Source organism: Hippopotamus amphibius, chromosome 3 (genome assembly GCF_030028045.1).
Source record: "Hippopotamus amphibius kiboko isolate mHipAmp2 chromosome 3, mHipAmp2.hap2, whole genome shotgun sequence".
NCBI lineage: Eukaryota > Metazoa > Chordata > Mammalia > Artiodactyla > Hippopotamidae > Hippopotamus > Hippopotamus amphibius.
The window spans coordinates 110,552,518-110,579,606 of record NC_080188.1 but is presented as its reverse complement, the minus strand read 5'-3'; the positions used below and the strand labels follow the sequence as shown (position 1 = coordinate 110,579,606).

Here is a 27,089-nt window from a genome sequence, read left to right as displayed (position 1 = left end):
CTAACGTCTCTGTAATCATGGGGGAATATATTGAACTAGAAATATAATTAATGACATGTTTGAAAAACAACAAACCATAAGGGCAGGAGCTTCAGAGATTTAAATCCCAACTGTAGCCGTAAAATAAAATGCTATCTACCTATTGTTCAGCTACCTGAAACTTCCTCACCTCTGGTAGGTTCCTGAGTCTCCAAAATTAAGTAATAGAGGACAGGAACAAATCTTACCTTTTCAGAAAAAAATGAGAGATTTAAAAATGAATCACTTATGCCTGCTTACTCAATGTAACAAACACTGCAATTTGATGGCCACAAATGGTATTTTCTTCTCAGTACTGAAACACTCAGACTGAAGTTATTAGTATCCATGAGATAACATTTAAATATTTATTCTAATCTAGATGTACTGAAAAGCCTTTACTCCTTTTATCACTGGGTAAATATTAACATAAGTTTAAGGGTTTGTGCTGTTTCATTTCAAAAGTAATTGAGGTTCCTTGTTACAAATAACAACATGTAGAAAAATTGAACTTCATGTGAACCATATGCCTTATTTGCTTAAGTCCAAAAATATATCCATCACTCACATTCCAAATATTATATATCAACAGAGACATACACGAAAGCAAACACAAGACACACACACACAAGGGAGATAAGCCTATATATTTCAGAAGTGTGTATTCTCACTCATCCCATTTGCATTTTATAATATAAAAGTCCTTTTAAAATCCAAAGATATGTAAATGCGTATGTTAAATAAGGGTGTTTTAACTTCTTTTTAGCATTTTCCTTCAAAGAGTCAAAAGGTTCATCCTTTGGCACCATACAATTTCCACAAAAAAATGAGTATTGTGACAAAACAAAAATACACTTCTAGAGAAGTGGTCAATAATACTTATTTAATGGCTCACTAAATACTGAACACAACATAAACCAAAACAAGAAACACAATTATTTTTTTTAGTATTATTAGTCCATAATATGCCCATTGTTTCTGGAACTAATACAAATAAGTTTAAACCAATCACATTTTTGAGAAACGTTAGAATTATAATTGCTTTCTGTACCCAAGTGAATATTTTCAAGCATAGAAAATACTTAGTCCTATGTCTTACATATGGTGTCTCTTCCACATTATTTTCAAGAGGAAAAGAGAGGGAAATATGTCCAAATGTATTCCCTGAGATAAAGAAAGTAAGGCTCAGAGACAAGCTTGCAGAAAGTAACACACCACACAAATGACACTTAGATTTGGTTCAGTTTCTCAACTGTCTATTCCAGGTAATTTTTGTTACTGGCCAATATATAGCTATACCTTTGGAAGAGTGGGTGGCTGACTGGATCATTTTTTGAGTATAAAAAGACTATTGCAGAAAGAAATCATTTTCTGCTTTATGATATTTTGCAGATGCGCAGAAGTGTTACACATGCACATGTCATTTTCTTGCTCACTTTCTCAAAAGTTTACATAAGAAAAAGAAAGGATGGATAGAGGGAGTTGCTTGTCCTTGACTGAATTCATATTCTTGGGATTTACTGAGAACACCAAGAAAAAAGTGACCCTATTTACCATGTTTCTGCTGGTTTATCTCATTAATCTTCTGGCGAATCTTGGAATGATAACCCTGATTAGAATGGATCCCCAGCTGCACACACCCATGTACTTCTTCTTCAGTCACCTCTCCTTCTGTGACCTCTGCTATTCCACAGCAATTGGACCCAAGATGCTGGTGGACCTATTTGTCAAGAACAGGTCAATCCCCTTCGATGTCTGTGCTCTGCAATTCCTGATCTTCTGTACCTTTGCAGATTCTGAGTGTCTACTGCTGACAGTGATGGCCTATGATCGGTACAAGGCCATCAGCAACCCCTTGCTCTATGCAGTCAGCATGTCCAGCAGAGTGTGTTCCCTGCTCATGGCTGGGGTTTACCTGATGGGAATGGCAGATGCTTTGATACACACAACGTTAGCATTCCGCTTATGCATCTGTGGGTCAAATGCGGTTAACCATTTCTTCTGTGATTTACCTCCACTTTTCCTCCTTTCCTGATCCGATATCCAGGTCAATGAGTTGGCATTATTCATTGTTTTTGGTTTTATTGAACTGAGTACCATTTCCAGAGTCCTTGTTTCTTATTGTTATATTACTATGTCAGTCTTGAAGATCCACTCCCCTGGGGGTAGATTCAAAGCTTTCTCCACCTGCACCTCCCACCTAACTGCTGTGGCAATTTTCCAAGGAACTGTACTTTTAATGTATTTCAGGCAGAGTTCTTCTTACTCTCTAGATCAAGACAAGATGACATTGTTTTACACCCTTGTGGTTCCCATGTTAAACCCCCTGATTTATAGCCTGAGGAACAAAGATGTGAAACAGGCCCTGAAAAAACTGAAAAATTAAGGTGATTTTAAATGTGTATATTATACAGACACACACACACATAGTGTTTGTTGTTTTTGTAAAATTGTATTCATGATCCAAGAGAAACAAAGTTGTCTCAAATACTTTGTTAGTAAGTGAACATTTGTTATAAAGTCCAATCTTTAGAAATACTGCAGTTCCAAAACAGACCCTGCTTCATTATATGTCTAGTGTATATATGACATCTCCTCTTTGCTGAAAACTTTCCAGAGTTTTGTAATTTTGCCAAGTTTTATTGTTCATTCTTTCATTCAAACATTATTTCAATTACACTAAAATTTGTTCTGTGTTTACTGAGAGACCTTTGAGTATTTAGGTTCTTTATCATTCTATGGTACTTACTATACTTTGTATACTAATGAATATAAGCTAGAGCTAATAGCAAGCACTGATTAACTACACTGTCAAATAATTCATAAGAAGCCTCAAAATCATCATGAAAGAAAAAAAAAAAATGGAGGGCTAGAAATCCAAAGCAAAATGTCTAAAGCTACTGTAACTTTAGACAGAAATATTCAGTCTCAGATTTAAATATGATTCAGATTTGAGATGAAAAGATAGTAGACAGAGAATCTGACAATTTAGACAGTTCTTTTTTTTTTTAATTTTTTAATTTTTTTTTGGGGGGGTACACCAGGTTCAATCATCTGTTTCCATACACACATCCCTGTACTCCCTCCCTTTAGACAGTTCTTGAGATGGACAAGCTCGTGTTTTTTAGCACTGAAGAAATCATGTTTGCCAGAACATGGAAGAACTGTGGGGGCATTCTGCTAAGGGAAATAAGTCAGACAGAGAAACATAAGTTCTCTGTGGTCTCACATATATGTTGAACCTGAAAAACTCAAACTCAGAGAAGTAGAGATTAGATTGGTGGTTTCCAGGGTCTGGAAGGTGGAGGAAATGGGAAATGTTGATCAAAGTGTACAAACTTCCTGTTTTTTCATGAAAAAGTTCTGGGCATCTAATGTATATGGTAACTATTTAACAATGCTGTATTGGGTACTTGAAATTTGCTAAGTGAGTAGAGTTTAACTGTTCTTAGTATAAACACACTAAAAGTGGTAACACTAGTGATAAATGTGTTAACTGACCTTATTGTGGTAATCATTTCACAATGTATACCTATATCAACTAATCACGTTGGATACCTTATACATGTTGTTTGTCAATTTTACCTCAGTAAAGCTGGAAAAAAGAGGAGAAGAAGCCCAAAGTTTAGGTTACAAAGAGCAATGGAAAGGGTGCTGGTAAATGACATCATTGTGCTTTCACTATCAAATATTTACCCTTCTGTCACTTCCTCCAAGATAATCTCCTTCCATACTTCCCCATTCTCAGCTCTGGTTGAGCCCCCCTCTTTTTCTCTTTGTGGTTTGCAAATAACCATCTACTTAAATCATTATTTTATATCACCCTGCTTGTGAGCATTCTTTGCTAAAGTACTGAGCATTCCATATCTGTTATCTAATGCCCTGTGTGTTGTCTGAGAAACAATGGGAAAATTTTTTTAAAACATAATAAATTTAAAACACCAAATAACATTTTTTGAGTGATAATTGTATCTCAGTAACACAAAATTAACAGAGGGTGTGGTATTTACCATATATATGTATATTTTATATGTATATATAAATATATTATATATTATATATATAGTATATGCATATATACAACAGATTTGGAAAGTACATAAAGTGGTATGGATAGTAAAATAATGGGCTTATAAAGACATGCATATTAATTACACTAGCAGTAAAGTGCTATACATTCTTGATATTTGACTATTTCATCTGCTTTGTTCTTGTTTACTGAAGCCTAAAGCACTGAATCTGTTTGTTGAGAAAGTGTGAATTTTGCCATATACTGAAAAACCATGTAAGAATTAAGGGCATACTTATCTGTCTATTAAGATTGTAAAGGCTAAAATCCACTAGATGTATTAGGTTTTCTAGCTGCAATTTAAAGTTTCCTTACATGAAAATATTTTACAATGTAACTGGAGCCTAAGAAATCCTTCTATTATTCAGGGTGGCATTTATGAGATGGTATGACATGTTAGGAAAAGATCTCATGGTGGATAAAAGCCTACCTAGAACTATGTTCTGAAGAAGGTAATTTTCTGGGTAAACATTTGCCCACACTGAATTGTTTTAGTGTCACCAGGGCCACCAGGAAAACCCTAAAAACAGATTTTTTTTCTGTTGCTTATTTGTGAGGAATGAATTTCTCTTTAAGATGTTTTTCAAATATTTAAGATCTCCATTTTTAATGAAAACACAAATCCCATTGAGAGATATTTTAGATTATACAATTTACAATAATGATGTAGCTACCCAAACTCAAGTTTAAATTGTTGGGTGGGGGTAGAGCAAAGGGATGTTTGTCTTCATGGTTTTAAGGAGAAATATTATTAAGAAGCAAAAACTGGTTTCTGGTTGAGTAAAATGGAGCCCAAGGGATTTTTGAATCCTAGAAGACAAAAAAGCACCTTGGAGAAAAGTTAACTTGGAAAGGCATCAAAAATTGGTGACTATACGGGAGGGAGTGAGAAACATACGGAGGCTCCGCAGCGCAGCTCAACATTCCCGGACCTAGACGTCGATCCACGGCTGAATGGAGGGTCTGGGAGCAGGGACTGTGGGAACCGGAGAGCTGGTTCAGGGTGAGAAACATTGTTGCCGGTAGGGTGACGGACCGAGAGGACAGGACGGAGGAGGTCCGCGGAGAGGAGTGCCCGTCCCTGAGAGCTGCCCGGCCATGATGGCGGCTGGAGGTTGCAGGCTCACGGGCGGGGCGGGGGAGGAGCCACGTGCATAGCCTCTCTCTCTCTTTTGGTGCCTCTGCAACAGCCAGTGGAGAGATGCCCATGGGCCACCTAAGGGGCTCAGGGATAACAAGCACCCTCAGGCACTCGGGCGGGGCTGGATTAAAACCCCTTGCAAGGCCAGCAGCAGGGAGGCTGCCAAGAGAAAAAAACAACAACAACAACAACAACAGCAACAACAAAAAAAAAACGCCAAGAGAGGCCCAACTCTAAGACTTTCTGTTTATGCCTGAGCCACCAGCGTCCCTCTGCAACAGGCACCTCCAAGCCCGACTGAAACAACAGTGCGCCACTGTTCACTCACTCCCAGGAGAAGGAGCCACTATTGTACCCTCTCCCTCCCCACACACCAACGCTTACAGACAAACAATAAAGGAACCTCTGCTGGTCACAGAATAACGCAAAAAAACCCAAGGAAAGGAGGACACTTACAGCTGAGACGCTAAGGAAACAGAAATAGTAGTATCAATACCTATTGAACTGGTCCATTCTGGGATCAGTTCTGGATTTTTTGTTTTTCGTTCTCTCTCTCTCTTTTTTTTTTTTTTTTTGATTTATTAAATACGATCTTAGCCCTAAGGGATCTACAAGTTTTATAACATAATTTTTTAATGGTATTTTTTATTCTTTTTTTTTTTTTTGCCTTTTTATATACTTCTATATCTAGCTAAGTTTTTGGTAGTACGGACAATATATCTCTCAAACTTTCCTTTCATCCCTATATTTTATACATTTCTATTCCTTTCTTTTTATTTGCATATTTCCAACCACATTACACTCTTCTGTTGCCCTTTCTTCCAGCCTTTTTAAGTTTATTTTATCTTAACATACTTATAAGCAACACTATCGGTCTGCTCAGACTCCTTGCTCTATTCTCCAGATGACGCACTGCCTTGGTATTTAATATTAGGCTTTTGTCTTTATCTTAGTTCTTAGCATAATTGTCTAATTTCATTCTGAGAATCTCCATTCTCTCTGGTGGTACTCTGGCTCTTTTCTATATTTGACCCTAGCTTACAAAATCTCCCTGGAATAATGGTTGTATGTGTAAGGTGTTATTTGTTTGTTTGTTTGCTTTTGCTTTTGTCTCTGATTTGTTCTGCTTCAGTTGTCAATTTCTGTTGGGTTTCTCCTTGAATATCTGATAGCACACGGGGGTTCTGTCTGGTCTTTCTAGAGCCTTATGTCCTAACAGATTCAGTAATTGTGTGTCTTATACATGTATGTGTTTCCTAGACTTAATATTCGTTTAATCCAATACTTGGACATTAGTGGGAGGCTTGGACAGTCTTCTATAAACAGCTCTATCGCCAGGACAAGCAACCCTAAAAGTGTGGACAACCATGAGGAAACAAAGAAACACCATGCAGGCAAAGGAGCAGGAAAAAAAACCCACAAGACCAAATAAATGAGGAGCAAATAGGAAAAATGCCTGAAAAAGAATTTAAAGTCATGATAGTAAAAATGATACAAAATCTCAATAACAAAATAAAGTAAAAGAAACAGTACATAAGAACTCAGAAAAACAAACAGCAATGGATAACAAAATAACTGAAATTAAAAATACTCTACATGCTATAACCAGCAGAATGACTGAGGCAGAAGAATGAATAAGTGAGTTGGAAGATTGAATGGGGGAAATAAACACCACAGAGCAGGAAAAAGAAAAAAGAATAAAAAGAATAGAAGACAGTCTCAGAGACATCAGTGATAACATTAAGCGTACCAACATTCGAATTATAGGCATCCCAGAAAAAGAAGAAAACCAGAAAGGGTCTGAGAAAATCTTTGAAGAGGTTATAGTGGAAAACTTCCCCAACATGGGAAAGGAAATAATTCACCAAGTCCAAGAAGCACAGAGAGTCCCATGCAGAATAAACCCAAGGAGAAATACACCAAGACACATATTAATCAAACTAACGACAATTCAACACAAAGAAAAAATATTAAAAGCAGCAAGAGAAAAGCAACAAACAACATATAAGGGAAAACCCATCAGGATAACAGCTGACCTTTCTACAAAAAATCTGCAGGCCAGAAGGGAATGGCAGGATATACTGAAAGTCCTGAAAGAGAGAAACCTACAGCCAAGAAAACTCTACCCAGCAAGAATCTCATTCAGATTTGAGGGAGAAATCAAAAGCTTTCCAGACAAGCAAAAGTTAAGAGAACTCAGCACCACCAAACCAGCCTTACAACAAGTGCTAAAGGAACTTCTCTAAGTAGGACACACAAGAAGAGGAAAATACCTACAAAAAACAAACCCAAAACAATTGAGAAAATGGGAATTGGAACACACATGTCAATAATCACTTTAAATGTAAATGGATTAAATGCTCCAACCAAAAGACGCAGACTGGCTGAATGGATACAAAAACAAGACCATTCTATATGCTGCCTACAAGAAACCCACTTCAGACCAAGGGATACATATAGACTGAAAGTGAAGGGATGGAAAAAGATATTCCATGCAAATGGAAGTCCAAAGAAAGCTGGAGTAGCAATACTCATATCAGACAAATTAGACTTGAAAGTAAAGACTATTAAAAGAGACAAGGAAGGACACTCCATAATGATCAAGGGATCCATTCAAGAAGAACATAGCACAATGGTCAATATCTATGCCTGCAATATAGGAGCACCTCAATACATAAGGCAAATGCTAACAGCTATAAAAGGGGACATCGACAGGAACACAATAATAGTGGGCGACTTGAACACCCCACTTACATCAATGGACAGATCATCCAAACAGAAAATCAGTAAAGACACACAAGCTTTAAATGACACATTAGACCATCTTGACTTAATTGATATTTATAGGACATTCCACCCAAAAACGACAGACTACACTTTCTTCTCAAGTGCACATGGAACATTTTCCAGGATAGATCACATCTTGCATCACAAATCAAACATCGGCAAATTCAAGAAAATTGAAATCATATCAAGCATCTTCTCAGACCACAACGCCATGAGACTAGATATCAATTACAGGAAAAAAACTGCAAAAAATACAAACACATGGACGCTAAACAATTCACTCCTAAACAACCAAGGAATCACTAAAGAAATCAAAGAGGAAATCAAAAAATATCTAGAAACAAATGACAATGAAAACAAAACAACCCAAAACCTATGGGACGCAGCAAAAGCAGTTCTCAGAGGGAAGTTTATAGCAATACAGTCCTACGTTAAGAAACAAGAAAATGATCAAATAAACAACCTAACCTTACACCTAAAACAACTAGAAAAAGAAGAACAAAGAAACCCCAAAGGGAGCAGAAGGAAAGAAATCATAAAGATCAGAGCAGAAATAAATGAAAAAGAAAGGAAGGAAACCATGGCAAAGATCAATAAAACTAAAAGCTGGTTCTTTGAGAAGATTAACAAAATTGATCAACCATTAGCCAGACTCATCAAGAAAAAAAGGGAGAAGATGTAAATCAACAGAATTAGAAATGAAAAAGGAGAAGTAACAATGGACACCTCAGAAATACAAAACATCATGAGAGACTACTACAAGCAACTATATGTCAATCAATTGGATAACCTGGAAGAAATGGATACATTCTTAGAAAAATACAGCCTTCCAAGACTGAACCAGGAAGAAATAGAAACTATGAACAGACCAATCACAAGTATGGAAATGGAGGCAGTGATTAAAAATCTCCCAACACACAAAAGCCCAGGACCAGATGGGTTCACGGGCGAATTCTATCAAACATTTCAAGAAGAGTTAACACCTATCCTGCTCAAACTCTTCCAAAATATTGCAGAAGGTGGAGCACTCCCAAACTCATTCTATGAGGCTACCATCAGCCTGATACCAAAACCAGGCAAAGATGCCACAAAAAAAGAAAACTACAGACCAATATCACTGATGAATATAGATGCAAAAATCCTCAACAAAATACTAGCTAACAGAATTCAACAGAACGTTAAAAAAAATCATACACCATGATCAAGTGGGGTTTATCCCTGGGATGCAAGGATTCTTCAATATATGCAAATCAATCAACGTGATACATCACATCAACAAATTGAAGGATAAAAACCATATGATCATCTCAATAGATGCAGAAAAAGCTTTTGACAAAGTTCAACATCCATTTATGATAAAAGTTCTCCAGAAAATGGGCATAGAAGGAAATTACCTCAACATAATAAAAGCCATATATGAAAAACCAAAAGCCAACATCGTTCTCAATGGGGAAAAACTGAAAGAATTCCCTCTAAGAACAGGAACAAGACAAGGGTGTCCACTCTCACCACTGTTATTCAACATAGTTTTGGAAGTGTTAGCCACAGCAATCAGAGAAGAAAATGAAATAAAAGGAATCCAAATTGGAAAAGAAGAAGTAAAATCGTCACTCTTTGCAGATGTCATGATATTATATATAGAAAACCCTAAAGACTCTACCAAAAGACTGCTAGCACTAATTGATGAGTTTAATAAAGTAGCAGGATACAAAATTAATGCACAGCAATCTCTTGCATTCCTATACACTAACAACAGAAGGGCAGAAAGAGAAATTAAGGAAACTCTCCCACTCACCATTGCAAACAAAAGAATAAAATACCTAGGAATAAACCTGCCTAAGGAGGCAAAAGATCTGTATACAGAAAACTTTAAGACATTGATGAAAGAAATCAAAGACGACACAAACAGATGGAGGGACATACCATGTTCCTGGATTGGAAGAATCAACATCGTGAAAATGACTGTACTACCCAAAGCAAGTTACAGATTCAATGCAATCCCGATCAAATGACCAATGGCATTTTTCACAGAACTAGAGCAAGAAATCTTACGATTTGTATGGAAACACAAAAGACCCCGAATAGCCAAAGCAATCTTGAGAAGGAAAAATGGAGTTGGTGGAATCAGGCTTCCTGACTTCAAACTATACTACAAGGCCCTAGTGATCAAGACAGTATGGTACTGGTACAAGCATAGAAAGGAAGATCAATGGACTAGAATAGAGAACTCAGAAGTAAGCCCAAACACATATGGGCACCTTATCTTTGACAAAGGAGGCACGAGTATACAATGGAAAAAAGACAGCCTCTTCCATAAGTGGTGCTGGGAAAATTGGACAGCTACATGTAAAAGAATGACATTAGAACACTTACTAACACCATACACAAAAATAAACTCCAAATGGATTCAAGACCTACATGTAAGGCCAGACACGATAAAACTCCTAGAGGAAAACATAGGCAGAACACTCTATGATATCCATCAAAGCAAGATCCTTTTTGACCCACCTCCTAGAATCAAGGAAATAAAATCAAGAATAAACAAATGGGACCTCATGAAACTTAAAAGCTTTTGCACAGTGAAAGAAACCATAAACAACACTAAAAGGCAACCCTCAGAATGGGAAAAAATAATTGCCTATGAAACAACGGACAAAGGATTAACCTCCAAAATATACAAGCAGCTCATGCAGCTTCATACCAAAAAAGCAAATAACCCAATCCACAAATAAGCAGAAGACTAAACAGACATTTCTCCAAAGAAGACATACAGATGGCCAACAAACACATGAAAAGATGCTCAACATCACTCATCATCAGAGAAATGCAAGTCAAAGCCACAATGAGGTATCACCTCACACCAATCAGAATGGCCATCATCACAAAATCTGGAAACAACAAATGTTGGAGAGGGTGTGGAGAAAAGGGAACTCTCCTGCACTGTTGGTGGGACTGTAAGTTGGTACAGCCACTATGGAAAATGATTTGGAGGTTCCTTAGAAAACTACAAATAGAACTACCATATGATCCAGTAATCCCACTCCTGGGCATATACCCAAAGAAAACCATAATCCCAAAAGAAACTTGTACCATAATGTTTATTGCAGCATTATTTACAATAGCCAGGACATGGAAGCCACCTAAATGCCCATCAAGAGATGAATGGATACAGAAGATGTGGCATATATACACAATGGAATATTACTCAGCTATAAAAAGGGATGAGATGGAGCTATATGTAATGAGGTGGGTAGAACTACAGTCTGTCATACAGAGTGAAGTAAGTCAGAAAGAGAAAGACAAATATTGTATGCTAACTCACATATACAGAATCTAAAAATGGTACTGATTAACTCAGTGACAAGTACAAGTACGCAGATACAGAGAATGGAGTGGAGAACTCGAGGTATGGAAGGGGGCGGGGGGTGAAGGGGAAACTGAGACGAAGCGAGAGAATAGTACAGACATATATATACTACCAACTGTAAAACAGATAGTCAGTGGGAAGTTGTTGTATAACAAAGGGAGTCCAACTCGAGGATGGAAGATGCCTTAGAGGACTGGGGCGGGGAGGGTGCGGGGGGACTCGAGAGGGGGAGAGTCAAGGCAGGGAGGGAATACGGGGATATGTGTATAAAAACAGATGATTGAACTTGGTGTACCCCCCCCAAAAAAAAAAATTGGTGACTAAGGACAATGCTACAGGCTCCCAGTCTGTATCAGAAAATTAAATAATGGTGGTGAAACTCTACTGTATCAGTGTGTCAGGTTTTTGATTTTAACTGGTGGAAAATTATTAGCAATTGTTTATGTGCTTTGAGCTTTGCCTCAATAATATATCCAGGGAAATGCATTTGGTATTTTAGTATTGGGTTGATCACACCAAGAATGGCTATGACATATAAAAAGGCATCAAAAATTGTCCCTAGAAATCATTTTCACAAAATTAAAAATGTACTAGTTACATGAAATTTAGCTTGAGGAGTTACCTAGTTTTATTAAAAAAAAGAAGGTAGGAAAAAAACAGGAAACAAGCAAATGAAAAACAGAAAAGTAAACCAAACAAATAAGAAGAAAATCTGTGCCTCATTAAATCCTATATTAAGATTCAGATGAAACAGGAAATTAGATATGAGCAGGATTTTTAATTTTAGCCCACTTAACAGATATTGTCACTTTTATTGTCCTTTCCCTAATAACTAAGGTTGCTGTGAAAATTCTTACACATCAACTGCTGTTTATACATATTCTTGATGAGAGTATCTGTTCAATTCCTTTGCCCAATTGTTATTAACGTTTGTTTTCCTATAATTAATGAGAGCTCCATATATTTGGGGGACAAGATATATAGATAAATGGCTTTCAAGTATTTTCTTTACTTAGTTATACATATACAGAAAAGTAACAATAACTGCTCCTAAATACAGTATAGTTTCTCTCTGATTATATTTACCCACACTGTTCCAGGTATTTCTTGCACATGAAGAGTATTTTATGACTTAAAATGATGATCGCTGACTTGTTATTTTTCTCCTTCTCATGTTGCCTGAGGTCACATGAAGTAGGCAGTGGAAGGATGGGCTAGGTTGTAAGGTCTCTCACGTCTGGCACAGGATGAGCATGGCTGAGAAATGGGCTCAGATTCTCCCCTTCCCACTCCATGTGACCTCAGGACCTATCACATGGTCATTCAGATGATTAGTTGAACTTCCTACATCGTAGATCATGGCTTTCACATCCTGTCTTCTTAAAGATAAGACTAACAAGTAACTTACAATATTTCTGCCAATTTCTGTTGGTCAAAACAGTTAAAATATGCAAAAACTCAAAGGGAGGATAAATAGGCACTGTAGCTCTGAGGAAAATGTGTGAAAAGTGTACAGCTCTCTTTAATCTTCCCAAACTATCATTAGCCCATTGTAGAACTCTGTAATTCCTATTTCCAGATATATTTAGTAATAGCTTTTGATACTGTAATTATATCTGTGAGAATATGTGCAGTCTGTTCTTTTTTGTCTTTTTACTAATATTTATTTTTTATGAAATTTTAAAGCTTATTTTCCATTTACAGTTATTACAAAATACTGGCTATATTCCCCATGTTGTACAATACATCCTTGAGCCTATTTTGTACCTCATAGTTTTACCTTCCACTGCCTCACCCTTATCTTGCCCCTCACTTCCTCCCCACTAGTAATCACTAGTTTGTCCTCCTTATGTGTGACTGCTTCTTTCATGTAATATTCACTAGTTTGTTGTATTTTTTTAGCTTCCACATATAAGCAATACCACACAGTATTTATCTTTCTCTGCCTGACATTTCACTTAGCAAATACCCTCCGAGTCCACCCATGGGGTTGCAAACAGCAAAATTCCTTCTTTTGTATGGCTGAGTAGTATTCCATTGTAAATATATACCACATCTTCTTTATCCATTTATCTATTTGTGTACACTTAGCTTGCATCCATGTCTCAGCAATTGCAAATAATGCTGCTATGAACACTGGGGTGCATACATCTTTTTGAATTAGCATTTCTTTTTTTTTTTTGATATAAACCCAGGAGTAGAATTGCTGGTTCATATGGTAGTTCCATATTTACTTTTTTGAGAACCCTCCATACTGTTTTCCACAGTGGCAGGTTGTGTAGTCTCCTTTTATTTTTGTTGTGCATTTACTTAAAAAGCCCCTGAGCAAAGCAGTACTTGAATAGCACACATGTAGAGGAAGAGTGACTGACATTTTAATCATTCAGACCATTGTGAAAGGAGGATTAGTTCTGGGACATTGGGAAGTAGTCCAAGCACACCAGATACCGAGGTGGTAGAGCAAAGTTCAAGGAGTGTGGAAAATTCCATTGTTGTCTGTTAGGTAAGATTTTGGGAGGACATAAAACTGAAACTTCTGTTGTTTTTCAATTTTGCATAGAACTAATATGGATAGTAGGAAACATTATCTTAAGAAAAAATGGAACTTGCTGATTTAGAAAAATCGTCATCCATATAAAATTTTTAAATGAATCATCTTTGCACCTATGAGCTATATTATTAGAAAAATCCCAAAAGCAGGTATATTCTTATTCTTGGTACCTAAATCTCTACTTTGGTAGCCAGAAACACTTAGTAATAAATATTTAGAAAACATTACCTTTTCAAATCATTGTACCAGAAAATTTAGGAAATAAAAGGAAAAAAAATGATTTTATTCCTGAGGCCTTAAATGTGATGGAAATATTCTCATATGAATAAAATAAACATAATTCAGAAAACAGTGCATTATTTAGGGAATGTGAGAGAGTCACAAAGTCAATGAAATGCCCCTGGATGATATGTAGTTGGAGGATGGGAATAAGACAACGTTTGGTGATGAAGGCTGCCTTGAAAGGTAGAATCTAAAGGAATGTTACTACATCATTTTCATTTTAAATAAAGAGTAGAAACAACCCAATGTTCATCCAACTGAATAATGGATCAACACAATGTGTTCCATCTATTCTGTCCATAAAATGAAATATTATTGTGCCATAGGATGAAATAAAATTCTGACCTGGAGCAACATGGATGAACCTTGGAAACACTCTTCTTCCTCAAGGAAAGAATCCAGGCAGGAAGACAAAAACAAAAAAACGCATAAAAAATTCAAGCAAAAAAACACATACTGCAAGATTCTGTGTATATGAGATGTCCAGAATAGGAAACCACATAGAAGTAGTGGTTGCTAGGGGCTAGGAGGAAGGGGAAAGGGAACTGACAGGTAAGAGGTATGGGTTTCTTATTGGAACGATGAAAATGTGCTGGAGTAGATAAAGGTGATAGATGAAAAACCGTGAAAATATGCTAAATCCCGAGGAACTGTATACATTAAAAGGATGAATTTCATGGTATACATATTATATTTCAATAAAAAAGAAAATAGGATCAAAGAGTAATATGTTCCTAAATGAGGTAGGAAGGAGAATGTTTCAAAAACACAATGAATATTCAAAAGGAGTTGGTAGTTTAAGGGGGAAGTTTTGAGTGTCATTAAGTTTTCTCTTTTACTAGAAAAGCACGATATAGTCTCTGGGTAACTGTGAAACACACCATGAATACAATTTGTAGTTTCCTTCCTACCACAGATCAATGTGGTGACAATAGTGAAGCATAAAAGCTCAGTGTTTGCTAAGCTGTTTCTGAATTCACAGGGGAAAACACAGAAGCAGAAACATTATTAATAAATCATTTGCATAATATCAAAGCCTAGGGGTAGTGGCTTCAGAGATTTAAGTCCCAACGTAACTGGTAAAATAAAAAGCCATCTGCTTATTGCTCAGCTACCCAAGACCTGCTCCTCTCAGGTAGGTTTCCAAGTCCTAACATGAAGAATATAGCAGAAAATACTTAACATTTTGAGAAAGAGCAAAAGGTATTTGTAAATGAAATGTTTATGCCTACTTATTCAGTAAATAAACACTGCCTTTAATTGCTGGAAATGATATTTATTTCTCCGGTTGGGAAGAATCTGTCTGAACTTCTTAATATGCACAGTATATCTTTTTCATTATTTTATTTGGATGTTGACTCACAGGAAAACTACTCCTTTTATCATTGGATAAGTATATACATGACTTGAAGCTTTGTTTTATTTTGTTTAAAAAATAATGTAAGTACCACAGTAAAAATAAAAATGCGCAAATTCCTCTTCATGTAAACAATATAACATTTTTACTTAGCTCTAAGGAAAAAGTCCATTGCTTACATTCTACTCTCATATACATCAAAAACATATACACATCAAACTCATGACACATAAATATACACATACACAAGGGACAGTACGTGTATTTCTTGGAAGAGCTTATTGTCCCTCACCTCGATGTCATTTTATAATATTAAAGCCCAAATAAAATCCAAAGAGATGCTTATGTATGTGTTGTTCTGTTGTTTTCAATTCCTTTTAGCTCTTTTCTTCCACCGGTTGAGAGACTCATGATTTGACAGCAACCATTCTGCAAAGAGTTAATGAGTATTGTTGCAAAGCGATAATAAATGTCTGGAAAAAAGGGTGCTGATTCTTAGGTCGTGTCTCACTAACTACTGAACACAACATAAATCACAGCTGGTAACATAATTACCATTATCATTAGCCAGTGGCATGCTCATGTTTTCAGGAATTAATACAAATAATTTTAAACCAATCATATTTTTGAGAAACTTTAACATTGTAATTGCTTTTGTATCCCTGTGAATATCTTTAAGAGTAGAAGATGAAAAGTCCTGTGTCTTAAAGCTCAGTATCTCTAACGTGGAAAAGAAGAGCGGTAAATTCAACCAAATGTATTTCCTGAGATGAAAAATAAGGCTCAGAGATAAGCTTGTAGAAAGTAACATACAACTGACGTTTAGATTTGGTTCACTTCTCAACTGTCTATTCCAGGTAATTTTTGTTATTTGGTAATAGAAAATTATGTCTCTTTAAAGAGTAGGTGCATGATTGGATAATTTTTTGAGTATAAAATGAGAATTACAGGAAGAAATCATATTTTACCTTATGATATTTTGCAGATGTGCAGAAGTGTTACACATGCATGTGTCATTTTCTTGATCATTTTTTAAAAGTTTACATAATAACAAAAAATGATGGATACAGGGAATTGCTCATCCTTGACCGAATTCATTTTCTTGGGATTTACTGAGAATACCAAGAAAAAAGTGACCCTATTTACCATGTTTCTACCTGTTTATCTCATTAATCTTCTGGTGAATCTTGGAATGATAACCCTGATTAGAACAGATCCCCAGCTGCACACACCCATGTACTTCTTTCTCAGTCACCTCTCCTTCTGTGACCTCTGCTATTCCACAGCAATTGGACCCAAGATGCTAGTGGATCTATTTGCCAAGAACAGATCAATCCCCTTCTATGGCTGTGCTCTGCAATTCCTGATCTTCTGTACCTTTGCAGATTCTGAGTGTCTACTGCTGGCAGTGATGGCCTATGATCGGTACAAGGCCATCAGCACCCCCTTGCTCTATGCAGTCAGCATGTCCAGCAGAGTGTGCTCCCTGCTCATGGCTGGGGTTTACCTGATGGGAATAGCAGATGCTTTGATACACACGACATTAGCATTCCGCTTGTGCTTCTGCAGGTCAAATGAGATTAACCATTTCTTCTGTGATTTACCTCCACTTTTCCTCCTTTCCTGCTCTGATATCCAGGTCAATGAGTTGGCATTATTCATTGTTTTTGGTTTTATTGAACTGAGTACCATTTCAGGAGTCCTTGTTTCTTATTGTTATATTATTCTATCAGTGTTGAAGATCCATTCTGCTGAGGGGAGGTTCAAAGCTTTCTCCACCTGCACCTCCCACCTAGCTGCTGTGGCAATTTTCCAGGGAACTATACTCTTTATGTATTTCCGGCCAAGCTCTTCCTACTCTCTAGATCAAGACAAGATGACCTCATTGTTTTACACCCTTGTGATTCCCATGCTAAATCCCCTGATTTATAGCCTAAAGAACAAAGATGTGAAACAGGCCCTGAAAAGATTGAAACTTAAAAGATGGTGTTAAGTGTTTATATTTCACAGAGACAAACATACACACTTTTTCATTTTTGTATTTTTAAAATTACATTGTTTGATACAAGAGAAATAATAGTCTCAAATACTTAAAATTAATAAATGAACATTTGTTATAAACCCCAAACTTTAGAAATGTTACTGTTCTCAAGTACAGCATGCTTCACATTGTATCAAGAATCTATGTATAGCACTTCATCTTTGTTGAAAGCTTTCTGGAGTTTTCCAATTTGGGCAAATTTAACTGGTTCATTCTTTCATTTATAAAATATTTTAGTTACCTGAAGATTTATTGTGTATTTACTGGGAGACATTTCAGAATTTTTTATATTCTATGGCACATACTGTTTTCTGTACTAATGAATATAAGTTAGTGTTAATAACAAGCATTAATTAACTAAATAGCTAAATAATTCATAAGAAGCCCCAAATCATCATGAAATAAAACAACGAGGGCTATAAATCCAAACCAAAATTATAATTAGTATGTCTTTGGGTAGATATAGTCCATCTCAGATCTGAAAATTATTCAAGTTGGGAAATTAAAAGATATTAGTCAGAGGCTTTGATAATTATGTGCGTCTTGAGGTAGATAAACCCATGTATTTATTTATGTATGTATATATGTGTGTATGTATTTATTGTTTGAATCTATCTTTTTAAGAACTCATTGAGATAATTGACATACAATAAACTGCATATATTTAAAGTGTACAATTTGATATTTTTTTCTTATTAGCAATGTATATATATCAACCCCAATTGCCCAATTCATCCCCCCCAACCCCCCCCAAGCCCATGTCTTTTGAAAGTAAAGAAGCCTTTTTTGCCACAATATGTAAGAGCCATGAAGGCATTATGCCAAGTGAAATACGTTCAGGCAGTGAAAGATAAGTACTGTATAATTTTACATATATGTTGAATCTAAAAAGGATGAACTCATAGATATAGAGTGTAGATTGGTCTGGAAGATGGAGGAAGTGGGAGATATTTATCAAAGTATACAACATTTCTGTTATGCGATGAATGGGTTCCGGGGATCTAATGTATATGATGACTCTAGGTGACAATTCAGTATTATAAACTTGCTAGGAGAGTAGATCTTAACTGTCCTCATCATACACACACTAAAAATGGTAACTGTGTGTTAATGAATGTGCTAACTCATGGTAAGCATTTCACAATGTATACACATATCCATTCTTCAGCTTGTTTACTTTATACATGCTATTTGTCAATTTTATCTGAATAAAACTTGAAAAACGAAGGAAAGAAGGTTATAAGGACAATGGAAAGGACTTTGGTAAAGTACATCGCTGTACTGTCCTTTTCAGCTATCAATCCTTCTGTCACTTCCTCTATGATAATTTCCTTCCTGTCTATCCTCTTCTCAGCCCTGGTTGAGTGTCCCTCTTTGTCTCTTAGTGATTCACAAACAACCATTTACTTAAATCAGTATTTTACTTCACTCTGTTTGTAAGCATTCTTTGCTGAAGGACTGAGCATTCCATCTTTGCTATCCAAAACACTCCATGTTATCTGGGCCACAACAGGAAAATAAACAAATACAAAGAAAACTGAAAGCACTAGATAACATTTTTGAGTGTTAACTATATCTCAATAGCAAAATTAACAGAGGGATGTATTTAATATTTATAAATATTTACTATACATACATATATACTACAGTATATATATTGCATGCATATACACAACAGGTTTCTGGAAAGATGCACAAAGTTGTTAGGATTCTAAAATAAGGCATCCATAAAGATATGCATATTAATTACACTAGGAGTAAAGAACTATACATTTCTGATGTTTGGCTATATCACCTTCTTTTATTGTTTCCTGAAGGCTAGAGCACTGAATCTGTTTCTTGAGAAAGCATGGATGTGGCCATATATTTGAAAAGCTTTATAAGACTGAAAGATATTCTTAACTGTCCATTAAAATTTGTAAAAGCTAAAAGCCACTGAAATTCTTAAGTTTTCTCACTGCCATTGTAAAATTTCCTTATGTGAAAATATTTTAGAACAGCCATAAAGCTAAGGAATGCCTCTGTTATTCAGAGTGGCATTTATGAGACACTATGTCATGTTAGGAAAATATCTCATGGTGAATAGAAACCTACAGAGAATTCTTATTTTAGATAAAAGGTTTAAAAGTTTATTTCTAGCATATTCCATCAATTCACCCAAACTCTTTTGGAATTGTTGCTTATGAGGAACAGTATAGCAGAAAAACATTGTCTGAATACAATAAAGTCCAAACAAAATAAGGTGTCATTAGGTTGCCATCAATAACCCATTTCCATCCATTAGACAGAAATTTATTACAGTATCTAAAGAGTGACTTGATTTAAATATTAGCCCATGTTATTATATCTACTTGTGCCATATAAAAAAAGAAAAAAAATTGCCCCATTAAATGGAAAACTAAACATGGAATTACCTGATTCTTCTTCTCCCAGAATTTTCATAGTTAAATAACAGATTATGGGAATATTTTTTAAAATAATTTATAACTCAGAAGTCTTAGCAAGAAAGTATAAGGACTCTTCTAACTTGGAATTCCACAAAATAAATTTGCACTAAAGATTTTGATGTATTCTAGCCTGTTTACTTCTATCCACATCACTATATTTCCCTTGTTAGTATATCTACATCACATCCTTCTTATACATCCACCAATGACTGATAGCAAATACCATTGTACAAATGCAATATTATCAATGACAGTGTGTAGTAGGCTACTACTACAGTCAAGTTCCTATATCTTGACACTTCATCCTTGACACTGAAATATTTAAGTATAAATGTGTCATAACTATGGTAGATTTGAGTATGTGTCTAAGAAGAGAACAGAGAGATATATGTGTGGCATAGGCTGTATAATTACATTTGTAAAAAATAGTGTTCAATAATCAAATAAGTACAAAGTTCTGTGTTAAATACAGAGGCAGCAACTTTTAATTAATTTATTTAATTTGTTTATTGTCTGTGTTGTGGTTGGCGGGGTGGTGTGTGGGCTTCTCATTGTGGTGACTCCTCTTGTTGTGGAGCACAGGCTCTAGGCATGTGGGCTTCAGTAGTTACAGCACACAGACTCAATATAGTTGTGGCTCACAGGCTTAGCTGCTCTGTGGCATGTGGGATCTCCCCAGAGCAGGGCTCAAACCTGGGTCTCCTGCATTGGCAGGCAGATTCTTAACCACTGCACCACCTAGGAAGTCCCAGAGGCAGCAAATTTTAACCTCCCTGACCTCTCTCTCTTCAGAACCATGCTAGGAACCAGGTAGCAATGCCACTCTAAACTTAACTCATCACCCTTCTGTTCTATCCCTCAGATTCTCCTATGTAAGATACAGACCTCAACTAGAATACCTCCAAGATCCTTTCCAGCTGACACAAACTGTTTCTATAAAATCTGACTCTACTGCTGTGTAAATCCATCTCTAGTATTGGAAAGGATTAGAAAAATGTTAAAAAAAGAAAAAAAGAAGGAGTCACTTCATGTTCAAATAAAGTATTGTACTATACACATAAGTTGTTTCAATCTGAAATAGTGGTGACATGAAGTCATCTAGATAGTATGAGATTCAGAAGGCCAAACACTCTCAAACAGGGCCCTTTTGTGTGCCCTGTTATTCAAGTTCAGGAACTCATAGACTCATCACAGAAGTGGATATCCAACTTTATTAGCCCTCCATTTGATGGGGGAAAATTTGAAGTTTATAAGTTTATGCTAGCTCTGTTTCTGTAAAATCTGCTTGCTGTGCCACAGTAAGAACAAGATGACCTAGGTATCAACTGTAACCTTAAGATGTTCTGATAAGTATGGAATGTCCTGCTCCTGCTCATTCAAGTATCTGTTTGGAAAACCCCTACCCGCCTTGCGTGTAACCCATAGCAACTCCCTCACTCTGTAACTGCCCATAACCCATAGTAATTATGTAACCAATCAGTTTGTGCCAAACTGAACTAGAGCCTTGTTTAAACCAGCCAATCAGTCTGTGCCAATTATAGCTATATGCCTTAACCTATATAAGGAAAAGAGTCCCCCTGAAAAGGGGCCCCAGAATTTTGGAGCGTTAGCTCATCTGGGTCTGCCGGCTCAATAAACCTGAGTTCTCCAACACTCCGAGTGTGGTGCTTGGTCTCTTGTGGGATTGGTTTTCTGCGACATATTAAGTAAAACTTAAATAAAAAGTTAATAGTAAATAAAAGCACTATTATAACTCATCTAAAGAATAGCAAGATATAAATAATTGAATTATCCACTGTTGGTGAGGATGTGGAGCAACCATAGCTTTTACAAGTTAGCAGTAGAATTGTCACTACGCTTTGTAAATCTCTAAGCTGCATCTCATATAGCTGGACATATAAATGTCCTATGATGCAAAATGCCATTTTTGAATTATACCCAAGAGAAATAAATGAAAATGTCCACCAAAACTTACACAAAAATAGTCTTCACTGCATTATTTGTCATAATACAGAACTCAAAACAACTCAAAGTTTTTTCAACATGTTAGAACAGGACCTGACAAACTTATCCTTAAAGGGTTAAATAGTGTATATTTTAGGTTTTGTAGTTAATAAACTTTGTCACAACCCTCAGGTTTTCCCTGTATCATGAAAGCAACCATGAAAATATATAAATAAATGGTCTGTCCATCTCCAATAACACTTTACAGATCAAATATACTGACCCCCGCTCTAGATTAGATAAATAACTATATGGTAAGTTTGTACTTGGGAAACCTACACAACACTGAGGATGAATGAATTACCTTGACATACAAAATTATAGAGGAATTTCACAAAAATAGTACTGAATGAAAGAAGTCAGAAATAAAAGTGTAAAAGCTATATGATTTTACTAATATATACCTCAAAAATATCCAAAATAAAGTATCAAATCGAACATCAATTTGTGATGGATATGGGGACAATTTCTGAGATATTACTAGCATTTTTTCTTTGGTCTTGTTCTGGGAGAAGGAATCTTTTGATTCCTGAAAATTTACTCGCAGTATACTCTGGCCTTGGCTGCAGAACCCAGAGGTAATTTAGGCAGCAATTGTAATTAGAGAGTTTTAATGTCACAGGTACTTAAAACTTGATTAAACCTTGTTCTCTTTTATATCATCCCTTAATTATCCCTAGCTATTGGATGGCATTTTGCAGGTCACAAAGGGCTTGCACATAATTACCTCATTCAATTTCATTTAAAAATCACTTAAATTTTTATTTTATTCACAAAAATATAACATGAAAATACCCTTTGTTAAAAAGAATAAAGAAGTGAAAGTTTCCATTGGTCCCCTTTTCAAGCCAACTGTCCTCACAAAAGGAAAGTTTTCAAAATGTGGTGTGAATTCTTCCAAAACTTTTCTTGTGTGTTTATATAGTGTCTGTACAGGTAGTTGTGTTTTGTGGGCTTCCCTATTCATTTTCTCACCAGTGGTAACATGTACTTATTCTACAACTTGTTTTCTGTTACTTTACAATAAATATATCATGAATACCAAAAGAAAAAAAAAAGAACTAATATGGATAATAGCAAACAATTTTAAGAAAAAGAGTGGAACTCTGCTAAAGTAGAAAACTCATCACCATGAACAATCTTTTTTCAGGGAACACTTCTTTAAATGAGTCACCTCTGCACATATTAGCTACATCTATAGAGAAATCCCCAAAGCAGGTATATTTCTATTCTTTATACATTATACTCCACTATAAGAGACAGAAACACTTCATGATAAACATTTAGAAAGCACACCATTTTCAAATCCTTGTACCATTGAGGTTAGAAAAAGCAAAATAAATATTGCTTTTACTCATGATGCCTTAAATATAGTAGAGAGATTCTTGCAGAAATAAAATAAACATAATTCAGAAAAGGGTGCACTATTTAGAGAATGTGAGGGAGTCACAAAGTCAGTGAAAGGTCCCTGAATATGTGGCTGGAGGATGGGGATGAGATGATGTTTGGTGATGAAAGTGGCCTTAAAAGGTAGTATTTGCCTAAGGAGGCAAAAGATCTGTATGCAGAAAACTTTAAGACATTGATGAAAGAAATCAAAGACGACACAAACAAATGGAGGGACATACCATGTTCCTGGATTGGAAGAATCAACATCGTGAAAATGACTGTACTACCCAAAGCAAGTTACAGATTCAATGCAATCCCGATCAAATGACCAATGGCATTTTTCACAGAACTAGAGCAAGAAATCTTACGATTTGTATGGAAACACAAAAGACCCCGAATAGCCAAAGCAATCTTGAGAAGGAAAAATGGAGTTGGTGGAATCAGGCTTCCTGACTTCAAACTATACTACAAGGCCCTAGTGATCAAGACAGTATGGTACTGGTACAAGCATAGAAAGGAAGATCAATGGACTAGAATAGAGAACTCAGAAGTAAGCCCAAACACATATGGGCACCTTATCTTTGACAAAGGAGGCACGAGTATACAATGGAAAAAAGACAGCCTCTTCCATAAGTGGTGCTGGGAAAATTGGACAGCTACATGTAAAAGAATGAAATTAGAATACTTCCTAACACCATACACAAAAATAAACTCCAAATGGATTCAAGACCTACATGTAAGGCCAGACACTATCAAACTCCTCAAGGAAAACATAGGCAGAATACTCTATGACATCCATCAAAGCAAGATCCTTTTGGACCCACCTCCTAGAATCAAGGAAATAAAATCAAGAATAAACGAATGGGACCTCATGAAACTTAAAAGCTTTTGCACAGTGAAAGAAACCATAAACAAGACTAAAAGGCAGCCCTCAGAATGGGAAAAAATAATTGCCTATGAAACAACAGACAAAGGATTAACCTCCAAAATATACAAGCAGCTCATGAAGCTTAATACCAAAAAAGCAAATAACCCAATCCACAAATAAGCAGAAGACCTAAACAGACATTTCTCCAAAGAAGACATACAGATGGCCAACAAACACATGAAAAGATGCTCAGCATCACTCATCATCAGAGAAATGCAAGTCAAAGCCACAATGAGGTATCACCTCACACCAGTCAGAATGGCCATCATCACAAAATCTGGAAACAACAAATGTTGGAGAGGGTGTGGAGAAAAGGGAACTCTCCTGCACTGTTGGTGGGACTGTAAGTTGGTATAGCCACTATGGAAAATAATTTGGAGGTTCCTTAGAAAACTACAAATAGAACTACCATATGATCCAGTAATCCCACTCCTGGGCATATACCCAAAGAAAACCATAATCCCAAAAGAAACTTGTACCATAATGTTTATTGCAGCATTATTTACAATAGCCAGGACATGGAAGCCACCTAAATGCCCATCAAGAGATGAATGGATAAAGAAGATGTGGCATATATACACAATGGAATATTACTCAGCTATAAAAAGGGATGAGATGGAGCTATATGTAATGAGGTGGATAGATCTAGAGTCTGTCATACAGAGTGAAGTAAGTCAGAAAGAGAAAGACAAATATTGTATGCTAACTCACATATACGGAATCTAAAAATGGTACTGATGAACTCAGTGACAAGAACAAGGACACAGATACAGAGAATGGACTGGAGAACTCGAGGTTTGGGAGGAGGCAGGGGGTGAAAGGGAAGCTGAGATGAAGTGAGAGAGTAGCACAGACATATATATGCTACCAGCTGTAAAACAGATAGTCAGTGGGAAGTTGTTGTATAACAAAGGGAGTCCAACTCAAGGATGGAAGATGCCTTAGAGGACTGGGGCGGAGAGGGTGAGGGGGACTCGAGGGGGGGGAGTCAAGGAAGGGAGGGAATACGGGGATATGTGTAAAAAAACAGATGATTGAACTTGGTGTACCCCCAAAAAAAACAAAATAAAAAAATAGGAAAAAAAAAACAGATGATTGAACTTGGTGTACCCCCCCAAAATAAATAAATAAATAAATAAATAAATAAATACAGATATCCTTTAAAAAAAAAAGGTAGTATTGACAAGAATGACATAGCATCATTATTTATAACAGATAACGAGTGGAAACAACCAATGTTTGTCCAACTGAACAATGGGTCAATAAAATGTGTTATATCCATAAAATGAAATATTATTGTGCCATTTAGTGAAACAAAATTCTGACACATGCAGAACATGGATGAGCCTTGATAGTATTTAACTGAAGAAAAGAAGCTTGACAAAAAAGAAAACAAAAGAAAACAATAACAAAAAACACATATTGCATGATTCTGTTTATTTGCAAGGTCAAGAATAAGAAACCATGCAGAATCAGAATGTAGATTAGTGGTTGCCGGGGCTGGGGCCACAAAGAAGGGGGGATGACAGCTAATAGGTGTGGATTTCTTATTGGATTGATGAATATATTCTGGAAGTAGATAGTGGTGATGGATGAAAACCTTGAAAATATTTTAAAACCCAAAGAACTGTACACATTAAAAGGATGAATTTTATGGGATATGTATTATATTTCAATATAAAAGAAAATACAATCAAAGTGTAGCAATATTTTTTAATGGGGTATGAAGGAGAATGTTTCAAAAACACAATGAAAAATCCAAAGGAGTTGGAAATGTTGGAGGTGGGATCTATTTGTGTATCATTAGGTTTCCTCTTTGACTAGAGAAGCAGGAGGAGGTAGTCTTAGGGTAACTGTGAAACACACCATAAATACAATTTACAGCTTATTTCCTACCATAGACCAATTTGGTGACAATAGTGAAGCATAAAAGCTCAGCCTTTGCTAAGCTGTTTCTGAATTCACAGGGGAAAACATGGAAGCAGAAATGTAATTAACGAAGTGTTTGCATAATTCCAAAGCCTAAGGGCAGTAGCAGGGAGATTTAAGTCCCAATGTACCCGGTAAAATAAAATCCCATCTGCCTGTTGTTCAGCTACCCAAAACCTACTCATCTCGGGTAGGTTTGCAGATCCTAAGTTAAAGAATATAGGAGAAAATGCTTAATTTTTTGAGAAAACCAAAGATTTGTAATCGAAGGATTTTATGCGTGCTTACTCATTAAAACCTGCATTTAAAGCTAGAAATATTTTCTTCTTAGAATCTCAGATTCTCAGAAACATCTGTCTGTACCTGTTAATACCCACAATATAACTCTTAATTTATTTTATTTTGCTCTTGGGTTCACAGGGAAGCCTTTAATCCTTTTATCATTGGGCAAGTGTATACATGAATTTAAGGTAAGTCTTACTTTGTTTTGTCTCATTGAAAAAATAATGTAGGTACCAGAATAAAAATAAAAATACGTGCAAATTTATCTGCATGTGAAACTTATATCATATTTACCTAGATCTAAGGAAAAAGTCCACATCATACATTCTATTCCCATATAAATTAAAATATATGCATATAAACACACATAAATACATGCATATAACAGAGAAGTCTATGTATTTCAGATGCATTTATTGTCCCTCATATCATTTCCATTTTATTAAATTAAAAGACATTTAAAATCTAAAGTAATGCAAATGTATGTGGTAAGTTCT

General features: G+C 36.0%; 1 protein-coding gene and 1 pseudogene across 1 annotated transcript; both read left to right on the top strand.

Annotated features, from left to right (window-relative positions):
* The first annotated feature begins 1,480 nt into the window (after window positions 1–1,480).
* On the top strand, window positions 1,481–2,404 carry LOC130849943 (olfactory receptor 5W2-like; annotated as a pseudogene).
* Window positions 2,405–16,629: 14,225 nt separating this feature from the next.
* Window positions 16,630–17,565, top strand: LOC130849814 (olfactory receptor 5W2-like). Its single transcript, XM_057728995.1, has one exon. The coding sequence runs from the start codon at window positions 16,630–16,632 to the stop codon at window positions 17,563–17,565; it is 936 nt and encodes a 311-aa protein (XP_057584978.1).
* The last annotated feature ends 9,524 nt before the right edge of the window (window positions 17,566–27,089 follow it).

Excerpts from the sequence above, each read along its gene's own strand:
- LOC130849814 (XM_057728995.1), top strand. The coding sequence starts at position 16,630 with ATGATGGATACAGGGAATTGCTCATCCTTGACCGAATTCATTTTCTTG.